The 22,465-nt window shown below is 29.1% G+C and overlaps 3 protein-coding genes across 4 annotated transcripts; 1 reads left to right on the forward strand and 2 right to left on the reverse strand.

Moving 5' to 3' along the window:
- Window positions 1-1,732: 1,732 nt before the first annotated feature.
- Bma-lec-5 (Galactoside-binding lectin family protein) lies at window positions 1,733-5,581 on the forward strand (the record flags this gene model as incomplete). Of its 2 annotated transcripts, none has more annotated exons than XM_043079123.1 (9): window positions 1,733-1,751; window positions 2,384-2,490; window positions 2,925-3,013; window positions 3,391-3,467; window positions 3,556-3,680; window positions 4,060-4,116; window positions 4,421-4,559; window positions 4,904-5,063; window positions 5,410-5,581. In XM_043079123.1, the coding sequence occupies 9 exons, from the start codon at window positions 1,733-1,735 to the stop codon at window positions 5,579-5,581; spliced, it is 945 nt and encodes a 314-aa protein (XP_042935057.1). The 2 variants fall into 2 exon arrangements, with proteins under 2 accessions (XP_042935057.1, XP_001900810.2); XM_001900775.2 differs by having other exon boundaries at window positions 5,370-5,538.
- Window positions 5,582-6,981: 1,400 nt separating this feature from the next.
- On the reverse strand, window positions 6,982-11,787 carry Bma-ace-3 (Carboxylesterase family protein; the record flags this gene model as incomplete). Its single annotated transcript, XM_043079124.1, has 11 exons — window positions 6,982-7,079; window positions 7,310-7,476; window positions 7,633-7,791; window positions 8,042-8,154; window positions 8,463-8,662; window positions 8,869-9,076; window positions 9,642-9,896; window positions 10,123-10,318; window positions 10,597-10,706; window positions 11,169-11,399; window positions 11,743-11,787. The coding sequence occupies 11 exons, from the start codon at window positions 11,785-11,787 to the stop codon at window positions 6,982-6,984; spliced, it is 1,782 nt and encodes a 593-aa protein (XP_042935058.1).
- Window positions 11,788-19,581: 7,794 nt separating this feature from the next.
- Window positions 19,582-21,956, reverse strand: Bma-aipr-1 (peptidyl-prolyl cis-trans isomerase, FKBP-type family protein; the record flags this gene model as incomplete). The annotated part of the gene is made up of 7 exons (XM_001900772.2): window positions 19,582-19,731; window positions 19,840-20,001; window positions 20,518-20,628; window positions 20,825-21,005; window positions 21,114-21,256; window positions 21,592-21,727; window positions 21,790-21,956. The coding sequence occupies 7 exons, from the start codon at window positions 21,954-21,956 to the stop codon at window positions 19,582-19,584; spliced, it is 1,050 nt and encodes a 349-aa protein (XP_001900807.2).
- Window positions 21,957-22,465: the final 509 nt, after the last annotated feature.

Raw genomic sequence — 22,465 nt, forward strand, 5'->3', positions numbered from 1 at the left:
ATAGATAGATAGGTATGGTATGAATCTCGTTTGTACAGGTGGATGATTGCCTATATGGACAGGTAAAATGTAATGAAGTTAATTCTTGTTATGAAGAAATAAAATAATCACTTTGCTTAGGTGATTTTGCAGAAACTGAATAAAATAGTTCAGTGAACTTTTCAAGGTCATCATTTTGCTGATTTTGCTGAACAACTCGAAATTCACAAAAATAGGTTACTTTTATACCCAGATCTTTGAGAATTACATGTAACACTGTTGCAATGTTTGATAAGATTTTTGCTAGCTGATTGCAAGGAACAAAAAATTGGTGGAAAGAATGATTCGCAATAACTGATTACTTCATTGATCAAGGAAACATTATTGAAAGTAATGTCCATTACCTTATCATTCTTATCACTTGAATCGCTTTCATTGTTAGCATCGTTATCTTCATGAACTCGTCTTCTCCTTCCGGGCAAACTCATCATTAACTGCCCGCACGATAGCAACAAGCGGTAGATAAAAGCAACCCAAAATACATTTGTTCTTATTTACTATTTATATCATTATCACTTCAAATATACATATTTTTGCATGTGCAAAAATATGGAAGTATGATGATTGATGTCCAAAGGGAAGACTTCTGGGTGGTAAATCGACCTCAGCAGGTTTTTTTTTTTTGAGAATTTTGGATTGTTACTGTTTTGCAACAAAAAATTAAAAATTCGGTTTGCCTTCGAATGGTTGAAATTTCTTCTGCAAAAAACGCCACTGAATGTGAAAAAATAATTTCAAAAAGCACTGCAAAATATTTAAGAAATATAAAAAGCCCTTGAGTTTGAAGAATTCGAAAAGTTTCAATATATTCAAAAAATATAAAAAAGCTCCAATATAAAATTTGAAATTTATTAGAAAACATAGCACTTTCTCAAATGTTTTTGATCAATTATTTTATACATAATTCATTTATAAAAGTCCGAAAATCTTTATCTTACTTTTGTAACGTTTAAATGAATAAGCTATTTAGATAATTGAATTATAAAAGGATGTCATTGTAACTGGTCATTGTCACTTGCTTAATTAGTAGGTTATAATTTTAGTAGTTTGAAGTTAAGCTGATATTTGCCCTTGAGTTTGAAAAATTGGAAAAGTTTGAGCAAACAACAATAAATAACAAAGTTTGCGGGAAGGAAATCGGTTAATCTTTTCAGTTTTAAAGATGAGAATTGGTACACAGCAACCACACACACAACATATGGCTTTTATGCTTAATTAATTGCTTCAAATTCGATATGCTTTAAAGCTTACCAAAGTAACAAACTCACAAAATATGCCTTTGCAACTTAGCAAGTCATTCTCCATTGATCTAATTATTTTCTTTTGCTTTTCTTGCTAATACATTTATTTATATATTACTTTGAGAAATATATGTTGCATTTAATTAATCATACAAAGTGTTATATATTTAGTTTCAACGAATAGCAAATCACCTGGATGGATCAATTCTTCTAGTTTATCATAAAATAAATATACCATAAGATTGAGTTTTTTGAGAATTTTTTATTTCTTTAAATTTAGATTATATTTTACAAATAGAAAATATTAGGATCATAATGGTCATAATTGTAATTATAATCATAAAATGTCTTCCACTTTCCATACATCATTTAAATGATATTAAAGTTGTTAATTTTTTAAACTGAATTGTGTTTCTTCTGCAAATTTAAAAAAATTTTTTTTCAGACTAACAATGAAGAATTTATTTCAAGGTTAGTTGTTCTTTTCTTTTTTTTTTTTTTTTTTTTTTTAATTCGCAGAAATTGGATCAACAATGCCTAATTGATACGAGTTAAATTCTTCTTGTTTAATACTTTTATATTTGATATCAGAAAAAAGAGAAGTGATTATATCACTCAGTTATGCTTTTCTTTTTATCATTTCCACATTTTTCAAACTTAAGAATTTTAATAACTAAAATATGAGGAAAAGATCAATGTGTTGAATTTCACAACAAATATGAAAATTTTTAAATGAAATAACTAAAGCTTACTTTGTCTTCCTGTTCATTCCTCTTTTCTCGCATTCTCCAGTAAATGAAACAATTTTGGAATTACATCTATTAACTGAAATATCTCTGTGAAGAGTAGACGGAACTAATTTATACTTAAATGTAATAATAATAATAAAAATGGAATGACAAAGTTGTCAACCACCTCTAATTGAAATCTTACTGTTATCATCACAGAAGTGTTATTCGCAAGATGTTCCATCTAATGTTTTGAATCAAAGTGTTTAGGTGACAAGTGGGTATCCTTTAATATTTTTTGTTTATACTTTATTGTCATCAATGAACACAGAATATTAAATTTTGTTGTGGCAGCAAATATAAATATGTATTTAGTGTTAGTATTTGTTGGATTGACGCTGCTTGAGATAAGCTTAAGTGAAGATGATGGAAGGCAACCGAAGGAAGCGACCTATAAGAAATTCGTTGGTGAAAGACACTATGTGAGTTTGATATTTTGAATTGTATGAATTCAGCCTGAACATACTCTTCGTTGCATATATTTGTGCTCGAATCTAGCTGAACCAATAGTTCCATTTCTAATTCAAAAATTAAATAAAGTAAAATGCAGTGTTTGAGAAAATAATGCCATCAGTAGATTCAATATTATTTTCCTAGTGAATTAAAAATTCTAAACTAATACATTCTAAACTATAAAGCTTAAATTTAGCGAAAATTAAGCTTGGGGAAAGTGAAGAAAATGCTTCTCTCATGTTTATTTATATGTTTATTTATAGGAGGCAATTTCTTCGCATAAATATGTACCTTTAATCATAGGTAATTAATAAGTGATGATGAAGTAAAGCTGTGATTGGATTTGTTATCGATAGATTTTACAATGTTATATTACCTTTAATAAAATAATTACCAACTGTAGATGATACCATTTAAAACTCGAATTAGTCAACCATTCCAAGAAGGACAGACCATTCATGGAGTTGGTATGATAAAATCCGATGCCAAAAGGTATGGAATAATTATTCAAATTTTAGCTTATCTTCTAAAAAGTTCCCAAAAATTTTTGCATTTATTTTCAAAAGTAATGAATTTTGTATATGAGTAGGACAGAAGAAAGTAAATTTCAGTTAAAGATAGTTTATCAAACGTATTTTAAACTATAATTCTGATTACTTCCTAAAAATTACGAATCTTTTCGTTCATCTGAAAAGAGAATTAGAAAATTAAAATATGTCTTTGCAAGTTGTCTTTCATTGTACCATAAATTTAGCAATCTTTGAGAAATGACCCATTCGTTGCAAATATTCTTCAGGTGTTCTTCTTAACCGAAAAAAACAAATATGAATTTATAAAGTGAAGCAAATTAGTTTACAAATACATTTCAGAATTGATATCAATTTCCATAAAGGCGCAGGTGCAAATGTTGATCTACCGTTGCACCTCAGTATCCGGTTTGATGAAGGTAACTTTATACTTTCTTATTATAACATTTTAGTTGTTTTGCATCATTTCATACTGTGCAGTTTTATTTCCTAACAATTTGATTTCAGGAAAAATGGTCTACAATTCATACATGAACAACGTTTGGGGCAGTAAAGAGCAACGATTAAAAAATCTTTTTAAGCCAAATACGGAAATGGATATTCGAATTCGCATTATCAATAATAAATATCAAGTATGGTACCTAATTCACATTCATTTCAAGAAATTTAAATGAATTTTTCTACAACTCATAAATTGTGTGTGTCCCAATATGGTACCGTTCTCAACAGATAACTGCTACTCTCTTATTATATCAGCTTTTTTTTTTTTCTCTCATTTTACGAAAAAATAAGTTAAAACTTTGCGACTGTTTTGCTTTGGAAGCAAACATAGCTCTGAACGAAAGGCCAAGAATTTTTCGGCACCGCGGTAAACCTTTGTCATTATTATTGCATAATCCAATGAAATAATATCATTCCAGTGTATATCGTAAGGTTTTTTTTTTATCTGAAGCTAATAAGTTTATTAAAAGCATACAGAAGTGGTAGTTTATTTTATCAATTGTTATATAGATATTTGCGAATCGCATGGACGCGGGTACATTCGAACAGCGGGCACCACTAGATGGGGTAAGTAAGTAAATTTTTTCTCTCTCGATATTTTCTTCCAAGTAATTAAATATCACAAGTGAACTTAATTTCTGAAAAATTTATCTTTCACCGATTCACATTTCCTAACCAATCAAATGTTTCATCTACAAAAATCATATAAACATATAAAGGAATTCTTCTGTCTAGTTGGCGCTTATGTCAAATAGAACTATAAATACAATCAGAGCATGAATTTATAGACTATTTTAAAGTTTAAAGCAAAGAAATTGAAAAATCAGTCTCCTCCTTTGTTCAATATATTTGCAAAATAGATATTATTCAGGTAGATCATGTATCGATTAGTGGTGATTTGATCAATCTTTCATTATTTCATTACGGTGGACGAATATTTCCGATACCGTACATGGCGATCGCCGAAGTTGTCCCAGGAAAACGACTGGATATTTCGTTACTACCAACTGGTAAGAACAACAGTAATTCATTTCATAATGAATTTTTTAATCTTTTATTAACTGGTCTTTCCAATTACTTACCAAATTAAATTAAATTATACAATGGAAGTATTAAAAAGTTGCGTCTCATGTAGATGAACAGAAGATAACCTTTAATATGACAGAATGAAAACTCGAAATTTTAGTTTTAAAACAATGTCTATTTGATAACAAAGCGTAAACTAGCAGGACCAAACATTTTACTTATCAAAATTATTCGGATGAATCGATATAATGATAGTACTGGTAAGCATCTATGCTAATTAACATATCATAAGTTAATAGAATGAACAAAGAATAAATTCCGAATTTAGGTAAACGATTTAATATCAATTTATACAACAGTAATCGACAACATGCACTACAAATATCTGTACGATTTAACGAGGGTACCGTGGTACGGAATGCGATGCAGAATAATGATTGGGGACGAGAAGAGCGAGAGGGAGTGATACCGATTGTCAAAGATGAAATGTCGCACTTTATTTCTTCTTAAATGCTTAAACTTTTTCATTTATCATCATCATCATTTCGAGATTTACCTGCCACAAACGACTTCTTAGTCATTTGATGTAGCACATCTCAGATTGTTGAAATTAATCGTCCAAAACAGAGAAACTATGAATTCATGAAGTAGTAAAAAATTTACCTTTTATATCATTAATTTAACTTCCTATCAGATGCTGTACATTTTTAACTTCATCAGATAATTCTATAAGCGATTTAAGAGGAATTTAAAAACTTAGTCAACAAATAAATAAATGTTTTCCATCATTTCAGTGCCGATATAACGATTGTCAATGAAAGATACAGTTTCCAGATTTTCTTCAACGGTATTCGCTTCACGACATTTGCGCATCGTGGCTCACCAGATGATATTAGAACTTTGGAAATTGATGGTGAATGTGAAATATTTTCTGCCACAGTTAATGATGCAATTAGTATATAAAATCTTTCCTCCTCATCGATCAATCTATCTTTTACTACTCTAAAGAAAATTATTGTGACCTTTGAATTTTGAACTCTGAAGCACTTATCATTAATTTGAAGCAGCAATTTCGATATACTGGTAATTTTTCCTTCTTTTGACATTTGTTCATCTTATATTCTATCATTTTTCTTGCTTCATAAATGAAAAGTTTTACTTGGACACCAATAATTTTCTTACGTTTACTTTACAAATACTTTGAATTCGTACAAATTTCATATGTTAGTTTACGACACTTTTTTTTCATTCAAAAAGACGCAAATTTTATCTTTTGCAGGTAATAAAAATGGCATATACAAAATACTCATTCATACACTAAATTATAAATACTAAAAGAAATGAGAATGATATGATTAAATTAAATTTTGGCAATATGTGGTCACAAATACATTTACATGAGGAAATGATGTCATTTTAAAAAAGATGAAAAATTGAGAAATAGTTAATTTTAACGCCTAGAAAGCAAAATAAATACAAGTTCAAAAAAAAAAGTCGAATTTCTTTCAAGTTTTCCATATCACAGAGAAAGAAAAACAGTAGCGATGGAAGAAAAGGAAGAAAACAATAATTGTGGAAGTTTGAAAGAGAATAATTGTATTAAAAAGTCTCATAGGCTTTCTTACTTATCCGAGATTTCCTCACCTATTCAACCTCACTCTCATTCGATTGGGAATAAGTGAAGAAATATGTAAACAATAGAAAAACTTGTGGAAATCAAAAATGAAATGCTATTTTGCATAAAGATTTGAAAAAAAAAAAGAGTAAAAGATTTTGAGAAGAAAATTTTGAATTCGGTGTAAATCTTGAATACTAAAGAATTAATTGAAAATTTCTAAAGGGAACAATTTTTAAAGTATTTTAAAATTCAAATTTATTTCTTACTGATTCTGAAGAGATAATAAAAGGATAATATTCAGTGATAGCTTTTAGCAATCGAATTTAAAACTAAGTAACTTCCAATATGTGATGATGAGGTCTAATTATTTCGGAACAAAGGACGAGAATTTTTGGACTGATTTCATATAAGGATTTAATGAACTGCATCTAATTGAACTTTTGTGATCTTTGAAATCTATGATACTATCACTAATATGATACTATCACACATTCCTGCCCTACGTTCTTCATTACTATGCATAAATCAATTTCACTTACGTTCATGAAAGAGTTTCTAAGAAATGATCATGAAACTAAGCAAAACTGACTTGGTGAACTCAATAAATTTATTTTAATTTTTAAATCAAAAAATCGTAAAGTTAAGTCAGTTTGTATTTTAGGGCAGTGCAAAATGTGACAAATAAAGAAAAAAAAAAAGGACACTACTGTAATTGAAGAAATATAATGGAATGTACAAAAGAATTTAATAAATGGGGTAGATCATAGTATAATACTACAAATTAGAAATTACCACCTGATAGAATGAACTGTGAGCAATAAGCAGAGTACAATTAATGTAAATCCGTATGAAAATATCCATCGTTTGGGACTATTATTTTCTTTCACTGCAAATATTTTTTAATTCTAATACATTTGAAATCTAGAAATAAGAAATTTATGTGAACCAGTAACTTCTCCTTTCATCAAATAAGTAATTAATCGTTTTTTTTTTTTTTCTCGAATGAAATTTACATAATTTTATCCTAATTTTTATCCTAAAAATTAATGATAATTAAATAAATTTGTTCAAATAAAACAAAAAATCTTTAAAATCTCCGTAACATAATTCACTTACAATAGTCAGCGAATTCTAAATCCTTCACATTTCTCCATAATTCACACTCTTCTTGTTTTCGCCTTTCAATGGAACCATTTTGGGTATCATATCTTAAGTACATCCACTTTTCGGTTTCACGATATTCCGGCCAACGAACGTGATTTTGACCCTCCAAATCCGGTCGTCTAGAATACAGGCTGTGAGTAATTATTATATTAGCCAATCATATATGTGTTGCTCTTGACAACACAATTAGTCTCAAGTTACTTTTCCTTAAGTGTAATGCATCACCTGGAACTTTTTTTTTTTTTGTAAAATATATCAAATATGCAAATTCAAACCCATAATTGGCAAAATTGGTCCAGTATTTCAATATTTTTTTACTGAAAATACGTTCCTGATTGGTATAAGGAGCAGTTCTATTGTAAAGTGGTACACCAAATACAAATTCAATTTCATAGCCATGCATAACACCTGCCCATTCAGGCCATGGATTAGCGCTGTAATTTCAACTATCATTTACGGATGAGAATTTCTTCCCTAATATTTATTCATCCTTGTGATCTTTTCCAATGAAAATCATTTCAGTAATCACTGCAAGCCAAGTTAGCTAAGTACTAGCATTGTTTATCAACAATAAAAATATTATTCTAAGCAATCACTTCTCATATATCAAAGAGACAATTTAATGAATATTTTGTAGTGCAAATGGTTGAATAGAATAGTAGGAATTTAATGATTGATACTTACGTGGAACGCTGATCAAAGTAATAGACGTAAATTTTGCCATCTCCTTTTTTCATATGTTCGGCAAACCAAATGCTGTCACATGTAAAAAAGTAATCACCAACCATTTGATTGATCTGAAAATGAAAGATTTACAAAAATCATAAATGTTCGGAAATAGCATTGATTTTTTTAACTTCAGTGTTTAGTATTAAGCATTGTAATTTGAGTTTATAAATAATATAATCAATCAATCAGCTTTTAAAGAAGAGCTATAAGAAATGATTTGACAAGAAAGATAAGGAAAGGTTCATTTTGTAACAAAACTATGCGACATATCTATGTCCACAAAATAATTATCATTCCTTTGCATTACATAACATCATTAACATAAAATCGAAAATATACTTTTCAAGCATCAAATAAAATCCACTTGAACTTTAACCTGTTCAGCATAAAATTCATTTTTCTGAGCGGTATTCTCGCAATGTCGATCCCTGTAAGTGAAAGCAGCTGCTTGACGAACCAACTTTGGTTGTACTTTGAATGCAGTATTAATACAATCCAGAAAATCATCTTGATTTAATAGCGGCTGCTCTGGCTTGTCAAAATATTGTGGAAGAAAGTAAATATTCCAATAATTACCTTGGAAAATTGATTTTTCATTGTATTCAGTTATTTTTTCTCATTAGATAAATTTCATATTTATTGTCTCTTTTAAATCCTTCCATAAATATTTATACTAAACTGCGATTCTCAGCATAAGAAATTTAATCCTATCGAAAATTGACCAAAATTTCTAAACAAACAAAATGATCAAATTTCACATTAAATCAATAAAGCAACCATACCTTCATCATGATTAATACCAATCATTAAATCAACATCCATGCTATGATTACCATTTCGTAGTGCTTTGTATGCATCATATTCTTTAAAGAAATTACGATCTTTCGAAACAATCGCGAATGGAAATTCTAGAAATTCCAAGTCATTCCACATACCATCAATTAATTTTGCAGCTGGTATTGACTTTAGGCATTCAATGGTATCCGTTATCTAAATGAACAAAATACAATTCTGCTAAATTTAAAAATTTATGCATCCAAATTTTTTTCAAAAACTATTTTAACTTTAATTTTATCATTAGCTATAAACAACAAATTCAAATTTCTGATTTAGTTGTAAGCTGCAAAAGTTTTTATCGTACTTTTTCTTTTTTGCAAACATTTTATTTCAAAACATTTGAAAACATATGCTATAACATAAGTACATATCTCGAATAATATCGTTGTTCATCAAAATGTAACATTTGCGCCTCTATGCTTATGTTTACTAAATCTATTCAGTCAAATTGTAAAAAAGAAAAAAGTGAATAACGGTTGCACTATTATGCTTTTACATCTCATAACTTAAAAAAAAAAATATTTTGCATTTCAAGCATACTTTGGAAGTGAAAATAAAACTTATAAACTCTTCAAAGTTGAGGATTCCATCAATTACTCATTAATTAATAAATTGCTCAACCAATTAACAGAATATGATGTGGAATCATTTTTTTATGAAGTATGAATTATATAAGATTTTGAAATTTAACAACCACAGCTTACATCAAATACTTTACCTTTTTCATTTGGCAGCCATGATGCCTAGCTAATGCAAGGCTTTTCTGCATAGCACGTTGAGGTGAATCTAATGACCATTTATTGTCCAGACTACCAGATTGTAGAATACCTCGTTTGAAGAGACCGCGACTTCCCGGAGCAATCAGATGTGCAACAATGGATGCTGCACCAGCTGACTCACCAAACAGAGTCACTCGAGAAGGATTTCCACCAAAAGAAATGATATTATCATGAATCCAACGAAATGCCAATTGCTGAAAATGTTGCATTGATGGATCTAAAAATTTGGCATATTTTTCATAAGAAAATACTTATCAAAGCTCTCAACTTCTTACTTCTAGAGAAAAAAAAATTCTCAGAATGATTTGTATTTCCGATTAAAAATTACATTTTATAAATTCATTTGAAATGCATTAAATAAATTATCAGAGATAAAAAAGTGATATGAGAGAATTTGGAATGTTGAAAACATGAATGAACCTGATCTAACATTCCCATGTTACCCGGAGCATCATCATGATCAAGATACAGGTATCCAAATGGCCCAAGACGATAATTAATATTAACAACAACAACATTACTGGTAACTGCCATAGCTTTCCCATCATACAAAATTAGGGACGGACTGCCCGAATAATAACCACCACCAAATAACCACACCATTGTTGTCAAATTGCTGGAAAAAGAACATGGAACCTTCGCACCAACTTGTCAGAAGAAAATTTTTCTAAATTTTACTCATAAAGTAACATTTAAAAATTTGCAACATAATCAACCAATAATTTTTGTACTTTCGAAACTTATATGAAAACACAAAGATGTCAAATTTCCAAAAAAAAAAAAAAAAAAAACGAAAATGTAAAATGGTAAGTGTGAAAAGACGAGGAATCTCACTAATTCACAAAAAATAAACTAATAACAGGTTGTCAATAATTAAAAGTATAATTATCGTACTGTGCATCTGCTGGCGTCCAAATATTCAATCGGAGACAGTCTTCCTGAACCGGCGTATTAGCATTCCACATTTCGGAACCCCAGAATGTTTCATTATATGTATCCCGACCCTGCAATCTTTTGTTGAACTATTTGTTATTCTGGAAGTGAATGAATATATTAAAGGTTGAATATTTTATAATTAAAAAAGATTAAAAAGTAAGATTTAATAAGATTGAAAAAAGATATTTATTTCAAATAAAAGAAATAAATTGGAAACAAAAAATTCTCATAGATTGGGAAGTAAATATTTGATATCATATAAAATTAACATCACCTCAAAACATAATGAAAGACAAGAAGATATAGCTGCAAGTTAGTAAGCTAAAATTCGACACTTGATTAGCAGATGGATGAATCAAAAAAAAAGAAAATCGATTATCAGCCTTTTCTGTCATTTTTTTTGTCAAAAACGGATGATATATGATATAATTACAAGAAAATGACAAATAAGAAAGTTAAGGGAAAGAAAGGGTAAATTAGGTAATGTATTGATCTGAATTACTCATTTCAAAATTGATCAAATGAGTCACCTGATAGCATGCAGGTGATGGAACAGTAACATTAATGATTTCCTTCCACGGTTGTTTTGCTATTGGTGGTCGAAATCGATTATCTCCAACAGGTGGTTCTGCGAATGGGACACTGAGAAATGACCGAACACGTTTACCAAGTATAACAGACTCATAACCACGCATCATACCATTACGTGTTTGCAGTTCCACTATTGTTTTCTTCTGCTCCTCATAATTTGTGCTAATTTCCTGAAATTTTGGAATGATAGAAATTAATAGTAATCCTAATTAGCTCTTCAAAAATAACTTAAATATAAAAAATAATTTTAAATTATTTATTTACTTTACTTGAATATAATGATATATTAACTCGGAGAATAAAAGTGGTAATGTGGTAATCGTATAAGTTAATTTTGTGTTGTTTATCAAAATTTAAGGTAGTTCATGCAATGATTCAAAAGAAGTTGATTTATTCTAAGCGTTTTTTTCTTCATAAGCCAAACATTTAACTTTAAGTTAAAACTTTAGATCGTGAAAATGTGATAAAAATTTTAAAAGTATTTCAATTTAATTTATGATGATATTCACTTACTTGAAATAATATTGCAAAGCTGAAAAGAGTCAGTAACTTTACCATTGTATGCGTCACTTTTTCTCAGTCTACCATATTTCTTTTTATTGAAATTTGCTAAATTATATTTATGGCATTTTTTTTTCTTTTTTTTATGATTATAAAAACATCGCACATTAGAAATGAATATTAATCGCATTAGCATGCATTTATTATTTTATACAAATAATAAAATAAAAGTTATAAAGCAAATTTTAGAAATAAATCAATTATCATTTTTAAAAGATTCTGAGTAAAAACATGTAAGATATGGAAAACAATTCATCAATCAAAAATCTGTTTACACTGCTCCTGGCAATATCAGACTCTCTTTCTCTCCCTTTCTCCCTCTCTCTCTCTCTCTCTCTCTTTACCTCTTTCTTCTTTTCAAAAAAAAAAAGAAATATGTTGTATTGTTGTAAATTTAAATCATTCGAACATTGATGTTTGGAGATTGATCGTTCTGTTAGTAACTAAATTACAAGTAAATTTTAAATTGTTGCATCATTTTACCTTTAAGAAATTGTACAGAGAATTTTTTTATAATTAGTAAAAACTAAATGGAAATCTTTAATGTGTACTTTCCATCAGTATTTGTTAGAGAGTATAATGATTATATTAAGAGAAATAAAGACTGAACAAATTTCCATTATCAATGAAATTTGTTAAGTGAGTCATTTTTTAAAAGTAATGATAAAAAGTACTTTAACTGTTTAAAAAGAAAGAAACAATTTCATATATAAGAGAAGATGGAATTATTTGCAAGTAAATTTGAATGGTTAATGGAAGAAAATGAAGAAAGTTTGTTAGCTGCATTGAAGGGATGCAAAGAAGCAAATAAAATCAGTTAAATTACAACAGCTTATTGATAAGTGTGCTAGGTACTATCAGACAAATGTTTAGAAGTAATCATTTTTAAAAGATAAAATTCCAAAAGTAAAATAAATTAACACTTTGGTTTTGATTCAAATAAAACTTTCAATTTTAACTGGAAAGCTAAATGTTTGTTTGAATTATCAAAATTACAATCACTTAAAAAAACTAGCCAAAATTGTTGAAGTGTTTTATAGCATTGGGAAAAGTATAAAAATGAATCGGCGGAAAATGTTTAATCTTTCGGTGGTAAGAATAATTCAAAGGATTTTATCAGATATTCGGAAAAATTTTCAATATTTTCATGGATTGGATAGCAATTATTCTATCTGACAATATAGAAAGGATAAATGGATGACATTGAGGGCATTAAGCATATCACAATATGATTGAGCTTTTCTTTCAGAAAATAAATACTTCTTTAGAGCAATAATTCATGATAATTCATCCTATTATTTCAGTAGAAAAAAAAGCTCAAAATTCTTAGTATCTCTAATTTTCACTATTTATTTTCATATTCAATTGAGTTAAGTTTATATTTATCAAACTTCAAAGAGATAGAAATTCAATTAAAAAAGGTTGACAAATTAATTAGAAAAAAATTATAATGACTAATTATTAATGTTAACCATAAATATTTATCATAAGATAACTAATTTAGATAGTCTGCATATCACTTTGCTAAGAATTTAAAATTAAAGAATTTCTAAAGTGAAAAGAGAGTAAAAAGAAAATGGTACCAAGGCAAAAAATTCAAAAATTTTATTAGGAACAATGTTTATTTTAACAACAATACTAACTAAAGTGACAAGGAAATCTTAAGTGTCTCAAGAAATCAAATATTGTCATAGTTTCATCTTGATTGAGCCAGAAATACTAAATAATAAATACTCTGAGAAATATGATGCCATGGCCATAAGTAGCTAATTGAGACTAAAGAACCCTCAGAGAGCCTAATCGTATCATACCTCCGACTTTACTCGTCGAGACAGTTCAAAACGCGGAATAAATTAAATGGAATGGCTAAACAACAATTTGCATTTGTTTGTTTCCTTTATTAGCACTGCAGTGCAAAGCTAGAAAAGGAGAGAGAGAGAGAGGGAGGGAGAGAGAGAAAGAGATTAATTCTGGACTAAAAAATAATAGAATACTGTAAAGATTAAAATTAACAAATCATTAATCTATTAACAATCCTAAGCTAATGTTTCCTTTCTTTTAGATCATTCTTCTTTTAAAGCTTCTTTCTAATAAACTATCACTATCAACAGATGCATTTCAAGCAGCATTTTTTTTTTTTGATAAACAGACATTGAAAACTAATTTAAACTTCAGATTATTAAATTCACCATTGATAATCATTTGTGTCCATTATAGGATTAAGAAAATGAGACAGAATATGGTAGAAGGAGGAGGAGGCAAAAATTTTCAGATACTGAAATCCCGGGGCGAAAAAGGATACTCGTCAAAAATTTCAGAAAGTGAAATGAATCATTTGTCGTTACCAGTTCTATAAGTAAAACTAAACGAACAATTGAAACATAATTCAATTTCTTATTGTTGCCATACAGAGATTCATTTAAAGTTTAAGAATATCAGCAAATTTGTTGTCGTATTGTTAAAGTTAGTTAACAAAAACTAAGATGGAACTTTATTTGTAGTCGCAGTTTGATAGAAATGTGATTACAAATAAAACGAAAGAACTTTTTAGATTTTGAAGTCAGCATGGAAATTCCAATAAAAAAAAGTGTTGGTTTTCAGGGAAAACTATCTTAGGGAACTGAAAGTGACGAGAATTTGAAAACTAATATTAATGTTTTATCACACCGTTTGTGGTGCTGTAAAAATTGATAATTTTGGAAAGATTATTAATTGAAAAAATCAAGATAAAAAGTAATAATATTTAAATATTACAACATGAAGACTGTCACAATAAATTTGGTGTTAGAATCAGAATATATTTGGAACCAATAAATTTAATGTTAAGAAAACCGAATGAAATCTTTTTTCACCTTCAATTTCTGATAAACAAGGTTGCAGTAGAAAATAAAAAAACGAATGAATTTTAGTCAAAAGAAAAAAAAAAGTTTTGAATCATTGTTCAACTTTTATTACAACAAAATTCTATTCAAAGTAATTCTATTTGCATTTTTTAAGTTAATGAGTGGAACTTTGCTATTTTCAAATATTTCATCCAATATTTTTTCTATCATTAAAGAAGACAAGTATTATAACTGAATTAAGAAATGGAACTTTTTTTTTCTCATTTCTTTCTCCTTTGAACAAAAAAACAAACAAGCAAACAAGCAGATAATGATTAATTAAATAATTCTTTGAGTTACTACTGTCACTTATTGTTGTTTATTATTGCTTTGCGATAAATAACAACGAAAGAGAGAAAAAAAATACTTTCCATACAATTATCATATAAATTTAAAAGTAATCAAATAATGTGCAAGGAATATATGTACATGTATATGTGCATATGTAGGTGAAATAAGATAGAAGTGAAATTGGTCCATTGGTCCATACGATTGCGCTTGATGGAAATATATAGTTTACTAGGCATGAGCAATACATTAGGCCCACGGGACTATTAAAAAAAGCCTACAATTTAAAATTGTGCCAAACAATCAATCCTCGTCCCTTATACTTGTGATTGTTATTATGGAAAGAATACGACAGTGGCGCATTTCAACAATTTTTTATAAGATTTCTCTATTCGCAAATTATCTTTTCAGTCTCTGCGTATGAAAGTTTGTCCCTTTGTTTTCACAATTTTTTTTTTTTTTTTTTCAGAAAAAAGTTTTTCAAAGCAGTAGAGGGTAGTAATGAGCTAACGTAGATAATATTGATTACTTTTTCTACAAAAGATAGTATATGGGGGATGATATAATGAAAATTTTAAGTGAAATAAGCAATTTGAAGTAACTGAATTTGATCTGATCAATGATGATCAATGTTAACAAAATATTATATAGTCAAATGTAACTGATTAAATCGTGAAATCCCGAAAATCACAATAATGCTAATCGGATTAAAATAGATATATTATCGTAAATGGTCACAAAAAAGACCTAATTTTCAGCAAACATTGTTGGTATGATTCGAGAAAGTGTAAATTTTTATTAGAGTAGAAAGTTTACCATCTCTTTCTAAGAAGAAGTTTAAGAGAGACGAAAAACAAGAAATTCATGTTTTATTTATGAATAATGGCAAATATACATCATAACAGCCCATTGAAACGTAATCATATCTTGTTTTTCATTTACTACTCATGAATGAACCAAGGAGCAATAGACAGAAATAATAACACGAAATTACGAGTAAAATCATAAACAATAAGGCGAAGAATATTGTTATGATTGGAAAAAAGTAAATTGGATATATGAATCAAAGTAAATTACTTATTCAGAATAGGAAAAAGACCAAAATGTTTTATTTCCTGTGAATAACACTTATCAGATAATTTGCATCCAAAATATTGGATTCATGTGAAATAATCTATAGAATGCTTGTCACTTGTCACTTGGCACTTATGGTTTCATTAATATTACTTTTACTTAATTTTCGTTAATATCAGTGTTAGCATTAGAATTATCATGTTCATTTCTCATTGCTCACTTCAGTGAATGAAAATTTTACCATATATCGAACAATAGTAATATTGAAAAGGAACGTTTTGATACTTCGAATTAAAAAGTCTCGAGATCACATGAAGGAATAGAAATGGGTGGACAGTGAGAAATTGTTTTTCCATCATATTTAACTTAAGTCAATCAAATGTTATGTCGCAAATTAAAAGATTCAATCATCTACCCTTTTATTCTTTCTCGATTTTTCCATACAATGGTTGAATCCAATAAAATGTAGCAATCAGATTCTGTCATCCATTTTATTTAGATCACTCCTTAACGATACAAATAATATCACATTCAAACAACAGAATCATAGTTTTATCAAGTGATATGATAACTAGTTATCTTCTATGATCTTTCTAATCCTTTACTCATTCAATTTTTTGATAAACTTCTTAATAGGAACTTCATAAAAATTAGTATGGGCTAAAGCAAAAAAAAATATTCATTCTTGTAGCATATTGAAGAACGAATATGAAATTAGCAGAAAATTAAGTGAAAATGCTTCATCAAGCATTGACAGCTGTTAATTAAGACTGAAATATGCAGCGTAATTTTTCTTAACAGACTTCCCTTGCACTTTTTACATCGATGTCTGATCTTACAATTTTTGTGATATTTCTAATCACGTCTTAACCATCATAATTATTGTTATTGTCAAATATCTTTTCAAACCGTCCAGTAGAAAGTTAAATTCCAGAATCTTTGAGATAGCATAGTTTATGAATCACACTGAATGTAAAATTTAAACTTTGAAAGTTTTATTTTCTAAACACGTAATATATGAAAATATTTAAATATCGAAATACTCTATCGAGCAAGTAATAAACTTTATCATTAGATCATAAACATTACAGATGGTAGTGAATGCAAAAATGTATTCTCTTCCTCAAATCAAATTTTCCTCCACAAATTAAAATTAGCTTGTAAATTACAGAAGAAGTTAGCCGAGACTAATAAATATTTTACTATTTACAAGACACGGCATATTTGTTTATTTTTGAGATCTAATATCAGTGAAAAAAAATAGTGATAAAGCTATTGATAGGATGATATAAGGGAGAAGAAAAATGAGAATGAAATAGTAGAGGAGAGTAAGACTGAAGAATGTTTTTTCATTGTACTCGTTTAAAGCAATTTCTCTTCCCGAAAATTATATTTAATTTTAATTTAAGAAGTTATGGAGAAGGAGCAGTTCTGAAGTAGAAAATGATGTTGAATTAATTGTATGGAACGGAGAGAGAGAAGACACACCGTTAGGATAGTTATAGATAGATATTTACATATTTATATGGCAGGGAGAGTTGGATCGAAAGCTTTTATTGAAGGAAAAGTAGCCAAAAGCTTTGTAAATAACAAAAATAAACAGCGCATTGCAAAAGTGATCACAACAGATTATCCAATAAAGTGAAATGTCAGTTTGAAGGTCGAAAGGTCGAGTTCATGAGAAATTCTGCAGTGAAAGAGAGACTATCAAAATTTCACTAATCAACGAAAAAAAAAGTAACAATGAAAAATTACAACCTATTTAAGCATAATAAATGCATCATAATATAAGTGAAAAGTAGAAAATGTTAAAATTAAAAGTACTAATTGCTAAATATATGGAATTAACAACAGTTATCACTGAAGAAAATTAAAGTTATGAATAGAGAGCACAACTATTTTTATGATATCAAGGAATAGTGATATCATTTATGTGATACAACATGCGCTGCGCATCCTCTCGCATCAAAGTGATTAAATTATCACTAAGCTAGCGAATAATCAAAGCAAACATGAACCAAGCAATAATAAGATTTAGTAGTTATTGATACTAATAGTTCAAACTAAAATGATTACTTTCAAGTAGTGCAGTGAAAGCATTCAATGTTAAAAGTGTCGAAATGCTGATAGTTGATAATTAATTAATACTGACAGCATCCATTAGTGAATTCTTGTGGAACAATACACAATGGAAGTTTAGAAATAGTGAAGGTAATTTAATTCCATCATACTTTAAAATGTTGATTTCAAAGTTGATATCAAAATAAATTCCAATTATTCATAGTATGACACAAATGAAGTTCTATTCCTTTCTATGCATATTTACATTTTGACTTTATTCTTAGCCATTACAGAATCCGATGATTATTTTTTTCATTTTTCATGTACAGATTACATATGCTTAAATTTCTTATTCAAACTGAATATTTGTTTAATCTCGAAACACTCAGTTTTCACTAGTAAAGTTATCATCAAGACATCATCACACATAAGATTAAGCAACTGACTGACCAAAATTAAACCTTCTTAATGACTGCCACGAAACCTTTTGAACTTTGTAAATCTAAATGTTATATTTATTGCTCCTTTCAGTGCATCATCATCGTTCAAATAAGCAACAAAAATGAATATAAACACGAAGAGACTTTAACGATGACAATGTATCGAATATTTCATGAAATATAATTTTCGATGATACCATGATCAATTTTCAATTTTACTACCATATTTATTGAAATCGGCTTCGTTTATATCAAATGAATCAGGTCATCGCTAACTTCATGTACCTCTCACTTTGTCGAATGAGTTTTTCTTCACTTCAAGAAATACTTCATGATCTCATACTTCTAAACATAACTGAATAACCGTCAACAATCACATTTTTATTTAAAAAATCCTCATTTAATACTGACCACACAAATGAAACCGAATTACTGTCCAAATTTCCTGTTGTAAAATATACGCTGCACGTACTTAACACATGACTTTTATATGCTTACATCTGAAAGTAGGTAAAACAATATTACCAGATAAAATATATAAACACAAATGTAATATGTAAATGATAAAATATGTAAACATAATACGCTCTTAAAGACACATTTGTAGCATAAATTAATCATATGAGATTGTAATTTCTGCATCGGCAAATTCGAGAATTTGTTAGCCAGTAATATTGCAATTAATTCTTTTCGATGCAGCATAACTACAGTACGACAATTTATTAGAACTTCTGTACAATTGCATATAGTAATATGCAAAGTCGGAGCTTGAGTGTTTATTATATCACAGACAAAAAACTAAACAATCGCTACCACATTATCCTATTCAAAAACATGCTACAAAGTCAAAATGATTAAAAACATCCAAACTATCACAACAAACAAGCTTTCGAAGAAAAAAACAAATTACATAAAGAATTCTCTCCTATTATTATTATTATTGAATCTCCTCTCATTATTATTCTACAAAAGTATGTCAGATGAAGAGAAACATATATCCGCAACAATAACCACATGAAAGTTTTCAACAAGATTCAGGAAAAACATTAATAAACATTTCTAAACATATGCTTGTAAGTATTCTTCGCACTTTCTTCACGTTCTTTTATAAGTGATTGTATTCGTTCGAGCTCAATTTTCACCAAATTTGCATTACTCGGATACTGCTGCTGAAGCATTTTCAAATCATCTTCAGCCTAAAATTGACAATCCAAAATAGAAAAACAGACTGCACTGATTAATAGGTGAAACAACATGAACGAGAGATTGTGCAATATATTTACTGCGTATTCCATTATAAAGACCTTTTCTAGATCCCAAACAGCGATTCGTCCTTTCGCACGCCTATATAGTGCTTTTTCATTCAACTTGTCCCTTTTCAATACTTCGGTTGCAGCATCAATAGCTTCGTAATACTGTTTCCAATTCAAGTAACAAAGACAAAGATTCAAAAACAGAGGTATATTCTGCAAATTAAAAAATTATGAAAACATGAAATACATAAAAGTTTCAACATGTTCGACAACAATAATGAAAAAACTAATTATGCTTTCGTGTACCTCAAATAATTTTTTGCCAAATCAATCTCAAAAGCTTTTACTTTTTCATGGCCTCTCTACTTATTAATCGTTCATATACCTTTAAACATCTCTTATCTGCAAGAACGCATGCTGTAGCATATACAAAAAAGTCTTAACAATCCTAAAATAATGTTTCCTCAACTTATGCATCTCTTATCATCAAAAAATGCTGTTGATGAAAAACCCAAAATACATGTTTAGAACTAGTTAAATTCCATAAGTTCACGAAAGAAGGTTGCTAAGTATATTAGTTTCTAGCTTTGAAAATAATTTCCATGCTACTTATAGAATCACAAAAGCAGAAAAAACATATATATGCGAAATCGAAGACAGTATACAGAAGGAAATAAGGAAATTTTAAATAAAAAGTAGAAAATCTGAAAGACTGTATGGAAAAATCACCTGCCTATCAAGGTCAACCCATTCAGGATCACCTGGCTTTTCACGCAACAAAAGAGTATCGATGCGACTTAGGGCTTCTCTATATTTCTGTGAAGCATTCATAAAATCACCCTAAAAGAAAACTTTTCTAACACATTATAGCAAAAAATGTGCGTAACTTCACCACGATGCAGTTATATTCTTAATAAATATTGCCACTCCAAACTAACCAATCTAAAAATTGGTAGCTTGTTTCCCTTCTAAAGAAGAATGCAGCCGTACCACTTTTAAAACCACTGAAGTCCTAAGCAAAATTTTCAAAACTTGCTTTTTGCAAATATTCATTTCCAGATTCTTTCAATTTCGCGACACTTGCTAATTTCTCATCGGGTTCTAACTGCCAGCTATCTGGTTCATAATCTTCTGGTTGTAAAACAACCAACAAATGAAAGATAAACCGCAGTGGCTGAGGGTTTTTGATCAGATCATTCAAATCTTCATATTCCATTCTGAATAATTCGAGTATTTAAGGAGATACTAATAGCAGAATTTAAAATATAACATAGCATGACAGGAAATTTTTAAAACTGACAACTGTCGATTAATAAAATACAGACATGAAATCCTTTGCCGCAGCACAGTGTGCGTGGTGATGGTTTCTGCTGCCTGGATTCATGGCATCTTTAGATATATCTCGAAGTTTCTGGGAAACTGATGGATATGGATAAAGCTCACAAGCAGCTATATCGAACTGACTGATCTGAAACCGTTTATTTTTTAAGATCTGAATGTATCGGAATGAAATAAACATTCATAACAACCAAAAATACAAACAATGCAATTCGTTTCCAAATTCCTTGAATGACATTTCACTCTGATATCTACCTTATATCACTTTCTAAAAAGATTACTTATTTACCAGTGGTCTGCTACGTAACCTGAAATCTCAAATCTAAACAGATGACTTTTATCTTGCTACAGCTATGATTTCTTCCCAAATTATGAACAGACATACTGTTAAAATTCATTGCTCGCTTATGAGCGATCAGTTGATTTTAGCTGCTCATAAACCAAAAAGAAAAAAAGGAAAATTACTTCATCAATCAGCATTGTTTCTAAGCATCGTTCAAATATTGGTAACTGAAACTTCTTCCCAAATACTAACTCCAAAGGCTTCCCATAACCATCTGGATACGGCTTTCGTGTGCTATCGATCGATTTATAGTTATCTCTACAATACTCCACCTCTGTGTTGTCATATGGTTAGATTAAAGAAATACAAAAGTTTCTCACCTTGAATCTGGGAATCCTTCCTTATTCACATTTACCAATGGTTTCAGTGTTTCATAATGAAATATTACTTTGGTGCCAGTTTTGAATTCTGGAACTTTTCCTCGTCCTGCACTCAGAACTTTCTTGAACGTTTTAATTCTTTCCGAAGGCAACATTTGTGATAACATGCATGCATCACATCTGCAATATGTACAACATGATGTTGCACACTCACTAACAAACGAGTAGCAATTTCACATTCATTTCACGTCGAATTTAGGTCTGAGAGAGCATACTATATATATATATATATAATACTTGAATGCATTTGTTTATCGAAACCGATGAATAACATAGAAAAATCACAGAAGGTCGAGAACAAGGTAAATAACCTTGTGCTATTTATGAAAGCCAAAAATGCACTACTTTATCAAAGCGTCGTAATGAAAACTGGAAAAAAAAGTTATCTGCGATTAACTCCTGTTAATCAAGTCAATTTCTAATAAAACTTCGCCCATTCAGTGGATATCATGCAGCAAAGTTTCAAATGAAACGATTTCTACACTTCACTGTTTTACTGAACAGACAAATAAAGGATTATTCACAGGATCTTTGTAATATAAACAAATTCCAGCAACTTCAAATTCTTTGCCTTGTAAAAAAAACTTCAGTAATAAAGAATAATTTGTGATGCTAA

The sequence above is a fragment of the Brugia malayi genome (assembly GCF_000002995.4).
Source record: "Brugia malayi strain FR3 genome assembly, contig: Bm_v4_Chr2_contig_001, whole genome shotgun sequence".
In the NCBI taxonomy this organism is placed as follows: Eukaryota; Metazoa; Nematoda; class Chromadorea; order Rhabditida; family Onchocercidae; genus Brugia; species Brugia malayi.